Source organism: Salvelinus namaycush, chromosome 29 (genome assembly GCF_016432855.1).
Source record: "Salvelinus namaycush isolate Seneca chromosome 29, SaNama_1.0, whole genome shotgun sequence".
Classification (NCBI taxonomy): Eukaryota; Metazoa; Chordata; class Actinopteri; order Salmoniformes; family Salmonidae; genus Salvelinus; species Salvelinus namaycush.
Window position 1 is genome coordinate 26,970,902 of NC_052335.1, and position 15,526 is coordinate 26,986,427.

Genomic DNA, 15,526 nt, shown 5'->3' on the forward strand with positions numbered 1-15,526 from the left:
ATATATTATTTTTAGGACATGAAGGGGTCCTGCCACCATTATAACCTAACTGAAAGCAGATATGGGCGTTATTGGGTGTGAACAAGCAGGAAGCTTAAACTAAAAGATAATGGTGGCAGATGGACTGAGGGAAGGAACTTAATTTGCATATAGGGTGGACTCATATGCTGTATGTGTATAAGAACAGAGCCAGTGCTTAGGGTCTGTGGGTGGTTCCGCGGACCAGCAGGGCTTATGATATTTCTGTATTAAAAGCCTTTATTGAATTCACAAGTTCTTGTAAGTGTTATATTCGTAAGACGATTTTCCACCACAGTAGGTAGTGTGGTCTACAGCTTATCATGAGATACTCTACCTCTGGCGAGCAATAGCTCGAGACTTCCTTAGATATTGTGTACCAGCTGTTGTTTACAAAAATAAATAGACCGTCGCCCCTTGTCTTACCAGATGCCACTGTTCTATCCTGCCGGTACATCGGCAGGATATGTTGATGTTGTCATTGTTCAGCCACGACTACGTGAAGCATAGGATGTTACAGTTTAGAACAGTGGTAGTTTAATCTTCCGCGTAACTTGTTGATTTTATTGTCCAAAGATTGCACGTTTGCTAGCAGAATGGAGGGAAGTGGGGGTTTATTCGATCGCCTACGAATTCTCAGAAGGCAGCCCGACCTTCGCCCCCTCTTTCTCCGCCTCCTCTTCACGCAGATCACGGGGATCAGGGCCTGTTTCCGAGGAAGCAGTGTATCGTTCGCGTCGGCGTTGTCAGAGTCGTGAAAGAAAAAAGAGGATTCTGCTCGTCCGTGGTAAGTAATCACTGTCCTGATGTCTAGAAGTTATTTTCGGTCATAAGAGACAGTAGCGGCAGCATTATGTACAAAATAAGTATAAAAATAAGTTACAAACAACGCAAATAAACAAACAAAAAAAACACAATCGGCTTGGGGTACTGTAACGGCAGTCTATTTCGTCCTCCTCATCGGACGAGGAGAGGCGAGAAGGATCGGAGGACCAATGTGCAGAGTGGTAAGTTTCCATGATATTTAATATACACGAAAACAATACACGATACAAAATAACAAACGAACTAACCGTAACAGTCCCGTGTGGCACAAACACTGACACAGGAAACAAACACCCACAAAACAAACGTGAAACCCCAGCTGCCTAAGTATGATTCTCAATCAGGGACAACGATTGACAGCTGCCTCTGATTGAGAATCATACCAGGCCGAACACAAAATCCCAACATAGAAAAACACACATAGACAACCCACCCCAACTCACGCCCTGACCATACTAAATAAATACAAAACAAGGGAAATAAGGTCAGGAACGTGACAGGTACGTAAAACATCTGCCATCCTTTCTGGCGCCATCTTGTTCCTTATTCCTTTTAATTTCAGCAAAATAATTATAGAAAAGAGGAATAATAATGATATACTTCATAGAAATATAAAAAGCGTTTAAAGTGTACTGGCAGCATTGTCCTCTGTAGTGGCACTGCTGTTGCTGTTCACTTCAGCACCATGGACAGAGACAGAAAAGCAAAGCCCTGACTAACAGTGGGGTGCTTCATTGAACAGCTTTCCTTCTACATAAATGCATCAACTTCATGCTTGCAGTCCTTATAAATGATGATTACAAAATTTGGGATGATCTCTAGTTTTTCGACCAGAATGATGCTTACTTAAATGCATACTACTATACAATTCTTCTCCTTTTATACCCCAAAAAAGATTAAAATACTTTTTTTATACAGGCCTTAGAAATTATTTTATTCAGGGACAATATCTACATTACTGTCTCCCAAATCAACTGGAATGCGGCAGCCATGGTTGTTCTTCCCATTTAGGATAATAAGCCCAAGGCTAGGGATGGCTAGATCGAGGAGAAAAGGGCCACTTCTGAAACCTGTGCATCAAAGGACACATTCACCGAGGCTAAACTAATTTAGATCCTCCTATTACCGTCATTATTAACATCAGTGAGTTTTCATCATCAGGAGAGGCTGAGCTGTAAGAATTCAGAGGTCACTCAAATAGCTGCTCTCATCTCATCCCTCCTCCACAGCTCTTCACTGACAAAGAGAAGATTAGGCAGTCTTTGTGTGGTTGCCGTGCCCCCTTGTTGCCAAGTGACCCGACCTTCTCCATCCACATAGCATCTGAGTAATTTGAGAAGGCTGGCTGTAATACATTTCAACCAATCCTTTTGTGATTGTAAATTGCATCAAGCTCGCTATTCATTCAATCTGTTCTTTGTTGGAATGTCTTTTTTTTGTGGCACTACAGGTAATGCCATAGTGTACGGCAACACCATTGACGTGTACACCTGTGTGGAGACTCTGTTATGCCTGGATGTCCAAGGCTATTGCATCCATCTGGTCCATCTGCCCACCACGGAGGGCTCCAGCTGCAGCCCCAGCTCGTGCTTCAGCAACCCCACAGTGGAGAAGGCCATGAAGAAGGCCTTGGAGAAGAGCGGGGTCCATGTTCACCACAACTGCTTGCTGGCCCAGATGAATGACGGACAGAACCCTGAGCCAATCACCTCCTTGTCCTTCACCAGTGACAGTCAGCCTCTCCGGCTGGAGTGCTCTGTAAGTCCAAATCACCATCTCTGAGAGAAAAGAGGCGCTCTTACTAGGGTGCAGTAGCCTCATACTTGATTCAGTGAATTTGTAACAGGCCTCTAAAATGGAATGTATATCAGAGGTGTTGTGGGCTTCAATCATTTTTGGTCTCTTATTGTCCATTTTAATTGTGGATTTCATAATCTTATGAGCAGAGTAAAATAGTTGGTAGCAGGATCATTTAATGTAGTAAAACTGCCTAACCATCCTCGATTTCTCTCTGTAGGTGTTTATGAACCTCTCCTCCAAAGGGGTGGACTACGATGCCTTTAAGACCATCAACGACGCCTGTCTGGTGTACGACGGCCGACTGGTCATAGACACCACATTCCATACGAACGACTCCACCATCCGCGCAGCCGGGCCCCTCACCAAGTTTGCCCGGCGCTATCACGCAGACCAGTGGTCCCACTCCAGCTTCAACTCTAGGGAGGTGGGCCAGGAGCTGGCTGCTGCTCTGCTGCCCTTCTTCGACCCCACGCTGGAGCCGGCCGTCAACTCTCTAGCCGACCTGGACCGCCTCATCCCCATCTACACACAAGCCAAGATCCAAGGTCTGCTGCCGTCCAACACAGACATAGCCAGAGAAATGATCTTCATCCATGTGTTATAGTTAAGCAATAAGGCCTGAGGGGATGTGGAATATGGCCAGTATACCACGGCTAAGGGCTGTTCTTAATGACGACGCAGTGCGGAGTGCATGGATACAGCCTTTAGCCTTGGCATTCAGGGCACTAATCACCCAGTTTATAATACTGATTGAGTCATAATTCTAATTATAACTAATTCATTGTTGATTTATTCATTATTGATTTATTGTTGACTTATTCAAAACCCAAAGGTTCGCACATTGTATGTCCTGTTATCCTGTCTGTTCAGGACAATGTACTCCATCTCACATTTTTATGTAATGCTAAATTGTACCCTGGTAATGGAATCTCTGAGCTACTCGCTTCTTTCTCATTTTACTGTTTGATCATCAAACAACAATGAACCATAACAATGGCCGATTCTGTATTTGTTTAGTCACAGGGTAAACAAGGTCAGGTGAAGAGCTGTGCTCACAATACAACCACTTATTTTTGTCTGTTTCAAACAAATTGAAAAGCCTTGAACGTTTTTCCTAGTGGTAGAAATACCTTATCACCCGGCATTATTCTACAGCATTGTCTGTAGTAACTACTGTGGTAGTTATCCACACATATACAATTCTGTTCATTTGAAAATAAATATAGTACTGTAACTATTTATTGCTCATCAAGTTACCATGTGTTTTTATAAATATTACACTAATTAGGTATTTCAAAGCATCCCACAGTTGGAAACATTATTTTCAGACACTGTAAGCAAGACATGTCTGTGACTTGGAGTCATGCCTGGGTTTTCATTGTTTATTGGCATCAGTAGACCCATAAAACCCTGTTCAGCTGTTCTATCTGCTTGTAACATCTGTACACACTGTTTTTACCAAGGTGGTAGACTGCCAGGAGGATACAGTTATCTCCATGCTACCAAACCAGAGCAAAGGCCATCTGCAGTTCACCCTGTAGAGGTAGGTACCATTTTAAATCCTCACTAGAAAGTGCATGGCTTGATTATTTTGTCACATAAGTATGCATTTCTCTTTGTGACTGCTCATTTTGAAAAGCAAGTTCTGAAAAAGATCTAGATTATTTTTCCAAGTTCTCATACAAGTTGTAATGTTAACAACAATACTGAAATCTCTGTCTGATTTGTCCTATTCTCCCCAGGGAAGAGAGATCCTGACTGGCCGCATTGAGACTGGCAACTACTTCCACCTGCACCTGAACCAGTACGACATGGTGGAGACAATCACCTGTCTGTCACTGAAGCCCTTCCCAGTCTCCAACTACCTGTGTCTCTATGGGAAACATGAGCTGCTTCTCAACCGCCTGTGTTCCCGTTATGATGAAGGGCTGGTTCACGACCTCTACATGTAGGTAGCTGCTGGGGTTGTTTACATTACAGTACACTACAGAGAGGAGGGAGTGGGGAGATTCAAGTCTCTGGAAAGATACACTAGATGGCCAAAAGCATGTGGACACACCTTCAAATGAGTGGATTCTGCTATTTCAGCCACACCTTGTATAAAATCGAGCACACAGCCATGCAATCTCCATAGACAAACATTGGCAGTAGAATGGCCCGTACTGAAGAGCTCAGTGACTTTCAACGTGGCACCGTGATAGGATGCCACCTTTCCAACAAGTCAGTTCGTCAAATTTCTGACCTGCTAGAGCTGCCCCGGTCAACTGTAAGGGCTGTTATTGTGAAGTGGAAATGTCTAGGAGCAACAATGGCTCAACCGCGAAGTGGTAGGCCACACAAGCTCACAGAACGGGACTGACTAGTGCTGAAGCGCGTAGGGTGTAAAAATCATCTGTCCTCGATTGCAACACTCTTTGGAAACCATGTCAGCACAATACCTGTTCGTCGGGAGCTTCATGACATGGGTTTCCATGGCCAAGCAGCCGCACACAAGCCTAAGATTGTCATGCACAATGACAAGCGTTGGCTGGAGTGGTATAAAGCTTGCCAACATTGGACTGTTTCAGCATGATAATGCCCCCATGCACAAGCGAGGTCCATACATAAATGGTTAGTCGAGATCGGTGCGTAAGAACTTGACTGGCCTGCACAGAGCCCTGAACTCAACCTCATTGAACATCTTTGGGATGAATTGGAACGCCGACTGCGAGCCAGGCCTAATCGCCCAACATCAGTGCCCAACCTCACTGATGCTCTTGTGACTGAATGGAAGCAAGTCCCTGCAGCAATGTTCCAACATCTAGTGGAAAGCCTTCCCAGAAGAGTGGAGGCTGTTATAGCAGCAAAGGGGGGACCAACTCCATATTAATGCCCATGATTTTGAAACAATGTTTGACGAGCAGGTGTCCACATACTCTTGGCCATGTAATATATACAGTGGGGCAAAAAAGTATTTAGTCAGCCACCAATCATGCAAGTTCTCCCACTTAAAAAGATGAGAGAGGCCTGTAATTTTCATCATAGGTACACTTCAACTATGACAGACAAAATGAGAAAAAAAAATCCAGAAAATCACATTGTAGGATTTTTAATGAATTTATTTGCAAATTATGGTGGAAAATAAGTATTTGGTCACCTACAAACAAGCAAGATTTCTGGCTCTCACAGACCTGTAACTTCTTCTTTAAGAGGCTCCTCTGTCCTCCACTCGTTACCTGTATTAATGGCACCTGTTTGAACTTGTTATCAGTATAAAAGACACCTGTCCACAACCTCAAACAGTCACACTACAAACTCCACTATGGCCAAGACCAAAGAGCTGTCAAAGGACACCAGAAACAAAATTGTAGACCTGCACCAGGCTGGGAAGACTGCATCTGCAATAGGTAAGCAGCTTGGTTTGAAGAAATCAACTGTGGGAGCAATTATTAGGAAATGGAAGACATACAAGACCACTGATAATCTCCCTCGATCTGGGGCTCCACGCAAGATCTCACCCCGTGGGGTCAAAATGATCACAAGAACGGTGAGCAAAAATCCCAGAACCACACGGGGGGACCTAGTGAATGACCTGCAGAGAGCTGGGACCAAAGTAACAAAGCCTACCATCAGTAACACACTACGCCGCCAGGGACTCAAATCCTGCAGTGCCAGACGTGTCCCCCTGCTTAAGCCAGTACATGTCCAGGCCCGTCTGAAGTTTGCTAGAGAGCATTTGGATGATCCAGAAGAAGATTGGGAGAATGTCATATGGTCAGATGAAACCAAAATATAACTTTTTGGTAAAAACTCAACTCGTCGTGTTTGGAGGACAAAGAATGCTGAGTTGCATCCAAAGAACACCATACCTACTGTGAAGCATGGGGTGGAAACATCATGCTTTGGGGCTGTTTTTCTGCAAAGGGACCAGGACGACTGATCCGTGTAAAGGAAAGAATGAATGGGGCCATGTATCGTGAGATTTTAAGTGAAAACCTCCTTCCATCAGCAAGGGCATTGAAGATGAAACATGGCTGGGTCTTTCAGCATGACAATGATCCCAAACACACCGCCCGGGCAACGAAGGAGTGGCTTCGTAAGAAGCATTTCAAGGTCCTGGAGTGGCCTAGCCAGTCTCCAGATCTTAACCCCATAGAAAATCTTTGGAGGGAGTTGAAAGTCCGTGTTGCCCAGCAACAGCCCCAAAACATCACTGCTCTAGAGGAGATCTGCATGGGGGAATGGGCCAAAATACCAGCAACAGTGTGTGAAAACCTTGTGAAGACTTACAGAAAACGTTTGACCTCTGTCATTGCCAACAAAGGGTATATAACAAAGTATTGAGATAAACTTTTGTTATTGACCAAATACTTATTTTCCACCATAATTTGCAAATAAATTCATTAAAAATCCTACAATGTGATTTTCTGGATTTTTTTTTCTCATTTTGTCTGTCATAGTTGAAGTGTACCTATGATGAAAATTACAGGCCTCTCTCATCTTTTTAAGTGGGAGAACTTGCACAATTGGTGGCTGACTAAATACTTTTTTGCCCCACTGTAGTTACATTTCAAATGTTTACAGACAATACAAGTATGGTCAAGGAAAAAAGTAAATCAACGCACTGTCTTTATGTAAATCTGCATTTTGAGTAGGCAGCGCTCTCAGAAGAAGTATGTCTTCAAGATACTGTTCCCTGTCAGTGTTTGCAGGTAGGCTAGTGTTTGGAGATCTGTGTTTGAGTGACCTCGTTTCTGATGTTTCAACACGCCATATATAGGAGCCATTGTCCCTGGGTCTAATCTATTAATGCAGGTCCCCAATCTGCTTCTTCTGCTCTGTGGAGAAGCTTAGCCACCCTGCCGTGTTCATAAGGCTCTCTAACACTTACTACATCTGGATTCATCACTTGCCCTTGTCATGGCTCTGAATGAGGCCACTCTCAATGTCATTATTGGAGCTGACTGAACACATCATCAACTGTTAAAATAATGAATTGTCCATGCTGTTGCTGTTCTGTTGGGGGTTCTTAGGGGAATGCACTAAATGTGTGTGTGCATGTGCGTGCGTGTGTGTGCGTGTGTGTGTGTATGTGTATGTGTTGGTAGTTATTTCAGGGAGAAATGGTGCCTGGCGATATATCATGATCGCTTTGCAGACTTTGAGCAGGAAATGCACCAGATAATGGAATCAACTAAAGTGCAGGTTGGATTTGTCTCATCTTTCTCCATTCACATTCATATGGATAATGTGTTGAACTGTTTGTCTACCGATACTATTTGTCATTGCTATGGTCTTTTTTGAGGGGGGGCCTTTTAACAAAGGCCTTCTCTCTTTCTCCAGGACCACAATGATGTGTCCATTTCAGAGCTCGTTCAGAGAATGGTAGATGAGAAGCTGGACATTATTGAGGAACCGAACGTGTTTCTCAAGAAGGTGTTTGAAACAAGTGGGGGATTGGCTTCCTTGAAGACCAGCACTCTGAATTACCTGAGGTACAACAGGTACCACCTGACTATGTATGCCCAGCCTGGACTACTGTAACTGCTCCTACATCTTATCTTACCTCAACCCACATTTTAAATGACATATTCATAACATAGAAATATTCCATTGTTTTTATTTAATTAAAACGTTGTAGAATCATCCAACTGTAGTAAAAACATTGACATTCAATTGAGTTAATTTGAACAGAAAATACAGTAGCCAATGTTTTTAATAAATGTACTTGTGATTTTAGATAGACAAGAATATTAGGTTATGTACACACTTTTAGCATGAACAAGAACACTAACTTGTAGTTGTCTTAATTTTATGAGAAGTTAAGGTTGACTGATTTGAGAAAACAGAGAAAACAAAACAATCCTCATTAAGTGTTATAATAAAGTCACAACGAATTGTCAAATGCAGCTTTCTCACATAACAGTTTTTGCTCAAATTCGCATTAAAGGTCACTTGTAATTGTAACTGCAACGGTTATTGGGATGACTGATACGACCTAGGCCTAGAGGAAAGTGGATTTAGTGAGTGGGAGGAGGGGTTCTATATTCTACAGCTGTATGGTAATGAGGCTCAAATCTTCACTGCCTCTCTGCGCAGCACACGCCAATGAACAAATAGCCGCACACGCGCCTCAAGGTATGGGATCGTTCAAGCGTTTATCAAATAGCTCGGTAAGATAAACGTTAATTGGTAGAATATATGAATCTATGAAATGACATGGCTCAATGACACCCAATGAATTGTGTCATCCCCTGGCTATTGAATAATTAGCCATTTTAATGCAAACAATTTCCCAGAGGAAGGCAATTTAAAAAGTATTTGAAAACATGGTATTCTAACATGACCTATAGGCCTATATTATAGGCTTATACTGTAGGTCATGTTAGAATACCATGTTTTCAAACACTTTTTAAAGATTTTACCTACTGAAAAAAATCTTTAATTATTATTTGCATCATTGTTTGGGCCTTGGATAATTACTTTTTTCCCTAACTGTAAATTAAATCTTCCAGATTTGTGTGATTGTTTTAATTCGTAACCTATTATGTGTGCTTTGATTCTTAATTATACTGGGGATATTTATTATTCAACCTCGAAGGAGATTTTGCCTCGACATATTTGCTGTTTCTGAATTAGGTCTATTGAGAATTTAAAAAGGAAACTTTCAGAATAGGCCTACTTGATCAGCAATAATTTCACGTAGCCCTATTTCACATTAGTTTGAGCAACTTTATAGTTATATACATTTATATGCCTATTAATAACCGGAGAGGCCTATGCCATTCAAATCTCGTATTTGGTGAAATTCTGTCAACAGAAACAAAAAGACTTGGTAGACATCTGGCATGTGGTTTATCACACACATTGTTATGGAATGAAATCTTGACGCATTAGCCAAACTAGACAAGTCTTCTCGTTCCTCGCCATGGTGGTGGATAGCCCTTAGGCTATATTTTAGAGATGGGATATGACCCTGAAGGAATTGGGTTTGACTGTTTTTAACGGAGAGATAATCATGGTATGGCCCATTTGGAGACGGTCGGCTTTGTCCAAACCACACTGATCACGCACAGCACGCGCCGACAATATCTATTGGCCAGATTGCTTTGTTGCACATTTTACCGTGCAATTTCCTTTTCAATCACAAGCGGGATACAGCTTGCAAAAGCGCTGCCATTGTAATGCAAAGCAGGGAACCCTGTTTCATTAATTATGTATGCGTAAAATGACTGATTCATATGTCCAGAGTTCAACTGTCGTATCCAACACATGTCGCTATGGATGCCTTGAAATGTTTCTTTGTTGCTTTTTTTTCTTTCTCGCCAATATAAATATTTGCTTATTTGGGGTTTTTAAATGTGGTGTTTTAAAGGAAAAGGCTATAGTTTAAACTTTGTATTGGTTGAACAATTTGTCGATTTTCTTTAGCCTTGAATAAAGCTTAATAATTCTGCAATTGAAGCAGATTAAAACATGCAACTCAGCAATGTGTGTGTGTGTCTGCACAGAAGATACATTTTGGGTAGGCCAACTAATAAATAACACCAACCCCAACCATCTTTGTCATTGTCCGTTAAATCAGGCACCCCTCCCTAATTTTTATTTTAGATTCTAATGGTTGTTGTGTAGTGATGGACATCTCCTTTTTGGCAGATCTTTGTGTGCCCGACCCCTCCCCCCCGCATAAAGGAGGCACACAAAGCCGAGGCACGTGTGCATTTCTATGCAAACTCATCAGACCGTAAAAAGAGGAGGGTCCCGGCGTGTGCCTTCGATGGGACGAGGTTATGAGGGGGCAATGCGTGCATAGTAATATTTAAAAAAAACTCAGGTACATCTGCTTAGCAAGCTGCAAATCCTCCTATATTTCCACCCGAAACCAAGCCCTTCTCTCCACCCTCCCAAACCAACTCCGCAAATCCATAGGGATCTTAGTTCCATCTGATTGGTTGTGGGTGAGGCAACAAGGGGCGAGAACAATATCATAATTTCCCCTTAAAAAGAGTGCAGCTATGTCGTGATGAAAGCTTCTCGGGAGGAGAACGAATCAATAGCAGCCAGGGGAACGGTGAACAATCAAAGTGTCCGATGTGTCTGTAATAATAACCTGAACCTGGATTTTATTTCAACATAATCTGTGCGTCAACAGTGCCTTAATCTGTTCCGTCCATCGCAAAAATGCCAAGAGGATTTTTAGTGAAAAGGAACAAGAAACCAAACCCTATGTCTTACAGGGTACGCTCTGATGAGGTGGAGCAGGGACAACAAGCTTTCGCATCCTTCCCTGAGCGCGCAGATGCAGCATCGCTGTTCTGCGAGGCATCAGCCACAGCAGCAGCCCCCGGACAAGATGCTAAACCCGTTCAGTTTGGGAACCCGGGGGCAGTGTACCAGGTTCTCTACAGCCCCACCCGGCCCGTCAGTAAAGACCATGAACAGGGATATTTAGAGAGACATTTCAATCTCGGCTCACCGGTGTCTGCTGAATCCTTTCCCACACCTGCAGTGCTTACGACTTTAGATCCCCTCTTTGCCCCAGTGGACCTAAAAATCGGTACTAGTAACTGCAATCGGACCGGGACAACCACGAACCCAAATCTACCCGCTGTCACCGGGAATGGCACCAAAAGGCCTTCAAGCGACACCGAGCGTAAAAACAAGCCTCCATCAAAAAGAAACAAAGCTATCAAGAAACTACATTTCGAAGACGAGATGACCACATCACCCGTGCTTGGGCTAAAAATTAAAGAGGCTCCCATCGACCAAAAACCCAGACCACAGCCGGCAGCAGGTGACAAGCCTCTCGGTGAGTTCGTCTGTCAACTGTGCAGAGAAGCATATGGCGACCCCTTCGCGCTGGCCCAGCATAAGTGTTCCAGGATAGTGAGGATTGAGTACCGATGCCCTGAATGTGATAAGGTTTTCAGCTGCCCGGCAAACCTAGCCTCCCACAGGCGCTGGCACAAACCAAAACCTCAAAATAACGCGTCAATATCTGGTGCACAACATATTAAATCAGAGAGTGATAAGATGTGCACGCTCGACAAGGCTGTGTCTGATGAAATAAAGGGCCGGAGTGATAGAGACACACCCAGCCCCGGGCTGTCAGAGTCGGGATCAGTTGGATCAGAGGAGGGTCTCTATGATTGTCATCACTGTGGGAAAAAGTTTAAACGCCAGGCATACCTAAGAAAGCACATCCTATCTCAACATGCCACAGCTTCCCACAATACCAGCAGTGAGGTCCACGATGCCTATCCCTTATCCCAAAACGAAGGAAAGCCGAGTGACAAAACTCCAAGCCACGCACCATTGAATCTGAGTTCCTCAGGGTGCCACCTGTGCCCTGTTTGTGGAGAGGACTTTCCCAACAGAGTCAACCAGGAGAGGCACATCCGTCTCCTCCACTCCTCGCAGGTCTACCCATGCAAATACTGCCCTGCCATGTTCTACAGTTCTCCTGGACTTACACGGCACATCAACAAATGTCATCCCTCAGAAAACAGGCAGGTCATACTCCTTCAGATGCCTGTGCGACCAGCCTGTTAAACTGAAGAGATACCTGTGCCTTTACGCGTGGACGTCATACAGTATGCGTGAAGTTTGTCTCCGTCCTCGACCACTGCATTTAATAATGGGGGATTTAAAATCCCGTTTGGAGCTTGAATTATATATTTTTCAGACTCATCTTAGTTTATCTAAAGTACGTAAAGCGTTAGACTGTTAACTTATTTTTCTAGGATCTCTGCACAAGTGCTTTTGCATTAGCTTCTAGACCTAAGAAAGGCATATCCTAGCTGTACCGTTGTCATAAAATTGCCTTTTAATTCACAGGCTGGAAATGTATCTATCACTTTATTAGCTTGTGAATCTGTGGACATTCAATTTTAGCTTTGTCTCTGAACATAATACAATTTGAAAGGTTTGCCCTAGTGTAGCCATCAATGCCTTGGATTAGAGCTCATGTACACTCCTGCTGTAAAACTGCCTTAATTTATATGTCGAATAATGATTGTTTTTAATGTCTTATTTATCATTGGCCAGATATTGTATCATTATTGTTATTTTACACGTGTATTGCCAATATACTACACATAAAACCATCATGGTTATTTTCTATTTATTTATTTATTGAATTGATCTTATGTAAATTATGTTTTGTGTGATTTATGTGAGACTTATTCATGTATATTTTCATGCCATAGCCAAATTATCCTTTTGACTTATTTATTTCAAGTTTACATAGATACCGAGGATGGTGTATAAGTAATCGATTGACCCTGAGCTTATAAAACATTCTCTTCAATGCTCTTAAATGAAATCCTGTTTTTTTGCTCTGATTGTTTTATAACTATTAGCTATATGTCTAAATAATAAAAGCAAAAAAATCTATATTGTTTGACTAACTTGGATCCAAGAAAATTCTGTTTTCTGACCTGAGCTTGTAGCTTCAGGATCATGCAGCCACAGTGGTGGTGTTATTATAGTGCATTTCACTATTGTCAGAAAGTAAGTGGACGTGGCCTGGTCTCGGCCCTGCATGGTCAGTCAGTGAGGGAGTACAGGGAGTGCAGGTGTTCAGCAGGTTGAGTTTGTTTTGTCTGTCTTCCTAAAAGGCTCCCCCTCAACACATTGACTCTTTGACTCAGGCTATCATCCTCACACCGGAGGCAGCCTCCATTAGCAACATCCCATAGTTCAGCAGCACAGAGCAGACCAACAGGAAGCAGAGATGGCACTACTGCACCAGAGAGTGGTGGGCGGCTGTTTATTTCTCACTGCATCCAGTGGAGGCTGCTGAGGCGAGGATTGCTCATAATAATGGCTGAAATGGAGTGAATGGAATGGTATCAAACACATGTTTTGGACATCATTCCATTCACTCCATTCCAGTCATTATACTCCACTCCAGTTATTATTATTAGCTGTCCTCCCCTCAGCAGCCGCCACTGACTGCATCCCATCACATAGTGCAGCACATGGCAGAGTATAGTTGGAGGGAATACTGGCTCCTGTCACTCTAGGGCTCAATTGAAGTCACATACATGTTTAAGACATTTTGTTTGTTGTAATAATCCTTCAGTCCATGCAACTATAATGAGAATCCACATAATATTAATTATTTAATTACACTGTAACTGGCTTAGTGACAATGCTGAGTATAATGCTTTAAAGTAATTAAGGGATTTTTTTTTACTACTAAGGGTAAGCTCCCACTACACCTCATAGCCACCTGGGCTCCACCTGGTTCTCCATGGCAACCAGATCTCTGGAGGAGTAGAAAGATGTGACAACCGAGCCAGCCACACCCTTACACAGTAACTGCTGCTGGTGGTGGAGGACTGCAAGCTGTCAATTGCACATATTATGCTCACTGTCACTAAGAGTGGCATGGTCAGAAACCTAAGGCATGGCCCTATAAGCTTGTAAATAATCAGAACCCCCCCAAAACTTGATTGAGCTGGATGATAAAAACATAAAATGAATACAGTAAGAAATGAGTATGGATATACCACTGAAAATGGAAAAGGTTTCTAAACTGGAATGGGTAGATGTAAGCAAGTTCGTTGGTGGGCCGTTAGGAATTTTCAATTGACTTTTGCTAATTACAAAAAAATGGTGCCGATGTTACATGGTGGATTTCTGTAAAAAAAAAAAAGGCACCTGAAGTTCTGAGGGATAGAGAGAGGAAAGTCGTGGTAAAACATGTTGGAAATTCTTGGACTCTATTGGACTTTTATTTTACACGGAAGAGGAAGTGTCCTCAACTGCACTTCACAAACGCTCTGTGGTGACCACAAAATATGTCCCCACTAACCTCAACACATTCCTTCAGTTCCCCTGAACCCCAGACCCCTCTCCTCACATGGTGATGGCCTGGCTAACAGTCCTCATGCACCTCCAGCCCACACCACCACACACATCACGCTTCCGCACGGCAGGCGGTACCGGTGCCTCAAGTCTGACACTAACAGGCTCCTGAACAGCATCTATCCCCAAGCCATAAGTCTGATGAATACAGTAGCTAACAGAATGGCTACACAGACTATCTGAGTTTACAGTTGTATTTACATTTTTATCTCCATGCACACTCACAGGAATCTACAAAGTCATACACACTGACACTCCAACACACATAACATGCAGACACATTTATTCTGACTCTACACAAACGCACGCGCACACACACACACTCACACTCACATACACTCATCATATACGCTGCTGCTACTCTGTTGATCAAATATCCTGATGCCTAGTCACCTTATCCCTATACATATCTACCTCTATCACTCCAGTATCCTTGCACATTCTAAATATGGTATTGGAACTGATCCTGTATGTATCTTCTTACTTTCTTTTGTTCTTCTTATTTCTTGTTTTTATTTCTCATTTGTTTCCGTTCTACCTTGTTATTTTTAGTACTACTTTGATATTGATCACTGTATTGTTGGGTTTGGAGCTTGCAAGAAAGGCATTTTACTGTACTTGTTCATGTGACATTAAAACCTGACACACACACATCTCTTCTCGGTGGGTATCCCAGACAGGTGTGCGGCAGACAGGCAGCTGGGGAGCGGGCCAAAGATAAGAGCTCCAAATAAAGCCTTTCACACCAACAGTACCGACCGCTGCTGCACTATAATGGAGCTGCCTGTGGCAGTCTAGTTCTATACCACAATGAGAAAGAAAAATGGGGGAAAGGGAATGTCACACCCTGGCCTTAGTTATCTTTGTTTTCATTATTTATGTTAGTTAGGTCAGGGTGTGACATGGGGAATGTTTGTGTTTTGTCTCATCTTGGGTGGTTATATGGTAAAGGGGGTGTTGGGTTTAGTGTATGGGTTTGTGTTCAGTGAATGTTTCTAGGTATGTCTATGGTTGCCTGAGTGGTTCTCAA

At 42.9% G+C, this 15,526-nt stretch overlaps 2 protein-coding genes across 2 annotated transcripts in view; both read left to right on the forward strand.

Moving 5' to 3' along the window:
- Positions 1 to 8,573, forward strand: part of cfap61 (cilia and flagella associated protein 61) — a 33,426-nt gene extending 24,853 nt beyond the window's left edge. Inside the window, exons 19-24 of the mRNA XM_038968424.1 lie at positions 2,294 to 2,601; positions 2,861 to 3,188; positions 4,107 to 4,186; positions 4,386 to 4,591; positions 7,731 to 7,821; positions 7,966 to 8,573. Coding sequence (XP_038824352.1) covers positions 2,294 to 2,601; positions 2,861 to 3,188; positions 4,107 to 4,186; positions 4,386 to 4,591; positions 7,731 to 7,821; positions 7,966 to 8,166 — 1,214 coding nt within the window. The 3' untranslated portion in view covers positions 8,167 to 8,573. The remainder of the gene's footprint in view (positions 1 to 2,293; positions 2,602 to 2,860; positions 3,189 to 4,106; positions 4,187 to 4,385; positions 4,592 to 7,730; positions 7,822 to 7,965) is intronic.
- A 2,151-nt stretch (positions 8,574 to 10,724) lies between these two features.
- On the forward strand, positions 10,725 to 12,728 carry LOC120024056 (insulinoma-associated protein 1a-like). Its single transcript, XM_038968160.1, has one exon. The coding sequence runs from the start codon at positions 10,804 to 10,806 to the stop codon at positions 12,172 to 12,174; it is 1,371 nt and encodes a 456-aa protein (XP_038824088.1). The 5' UTR covers positions 10,725 to 10,803; the 3' UTR covers positions 12,175 to 12,728.
- The last annotated feature ends 2,798 nt before the right edge of the window (positions 12,729 to 15,526 follow it).

Coding starts and splice junctions, on each gene's coding strand:
- LOC120024056 (XM_038968160.1), top strand. CDS start 10,804: ATGCCAAGAGGATTTTTAGTGAAAAGGAACAAGAAACCAAACCCTATG.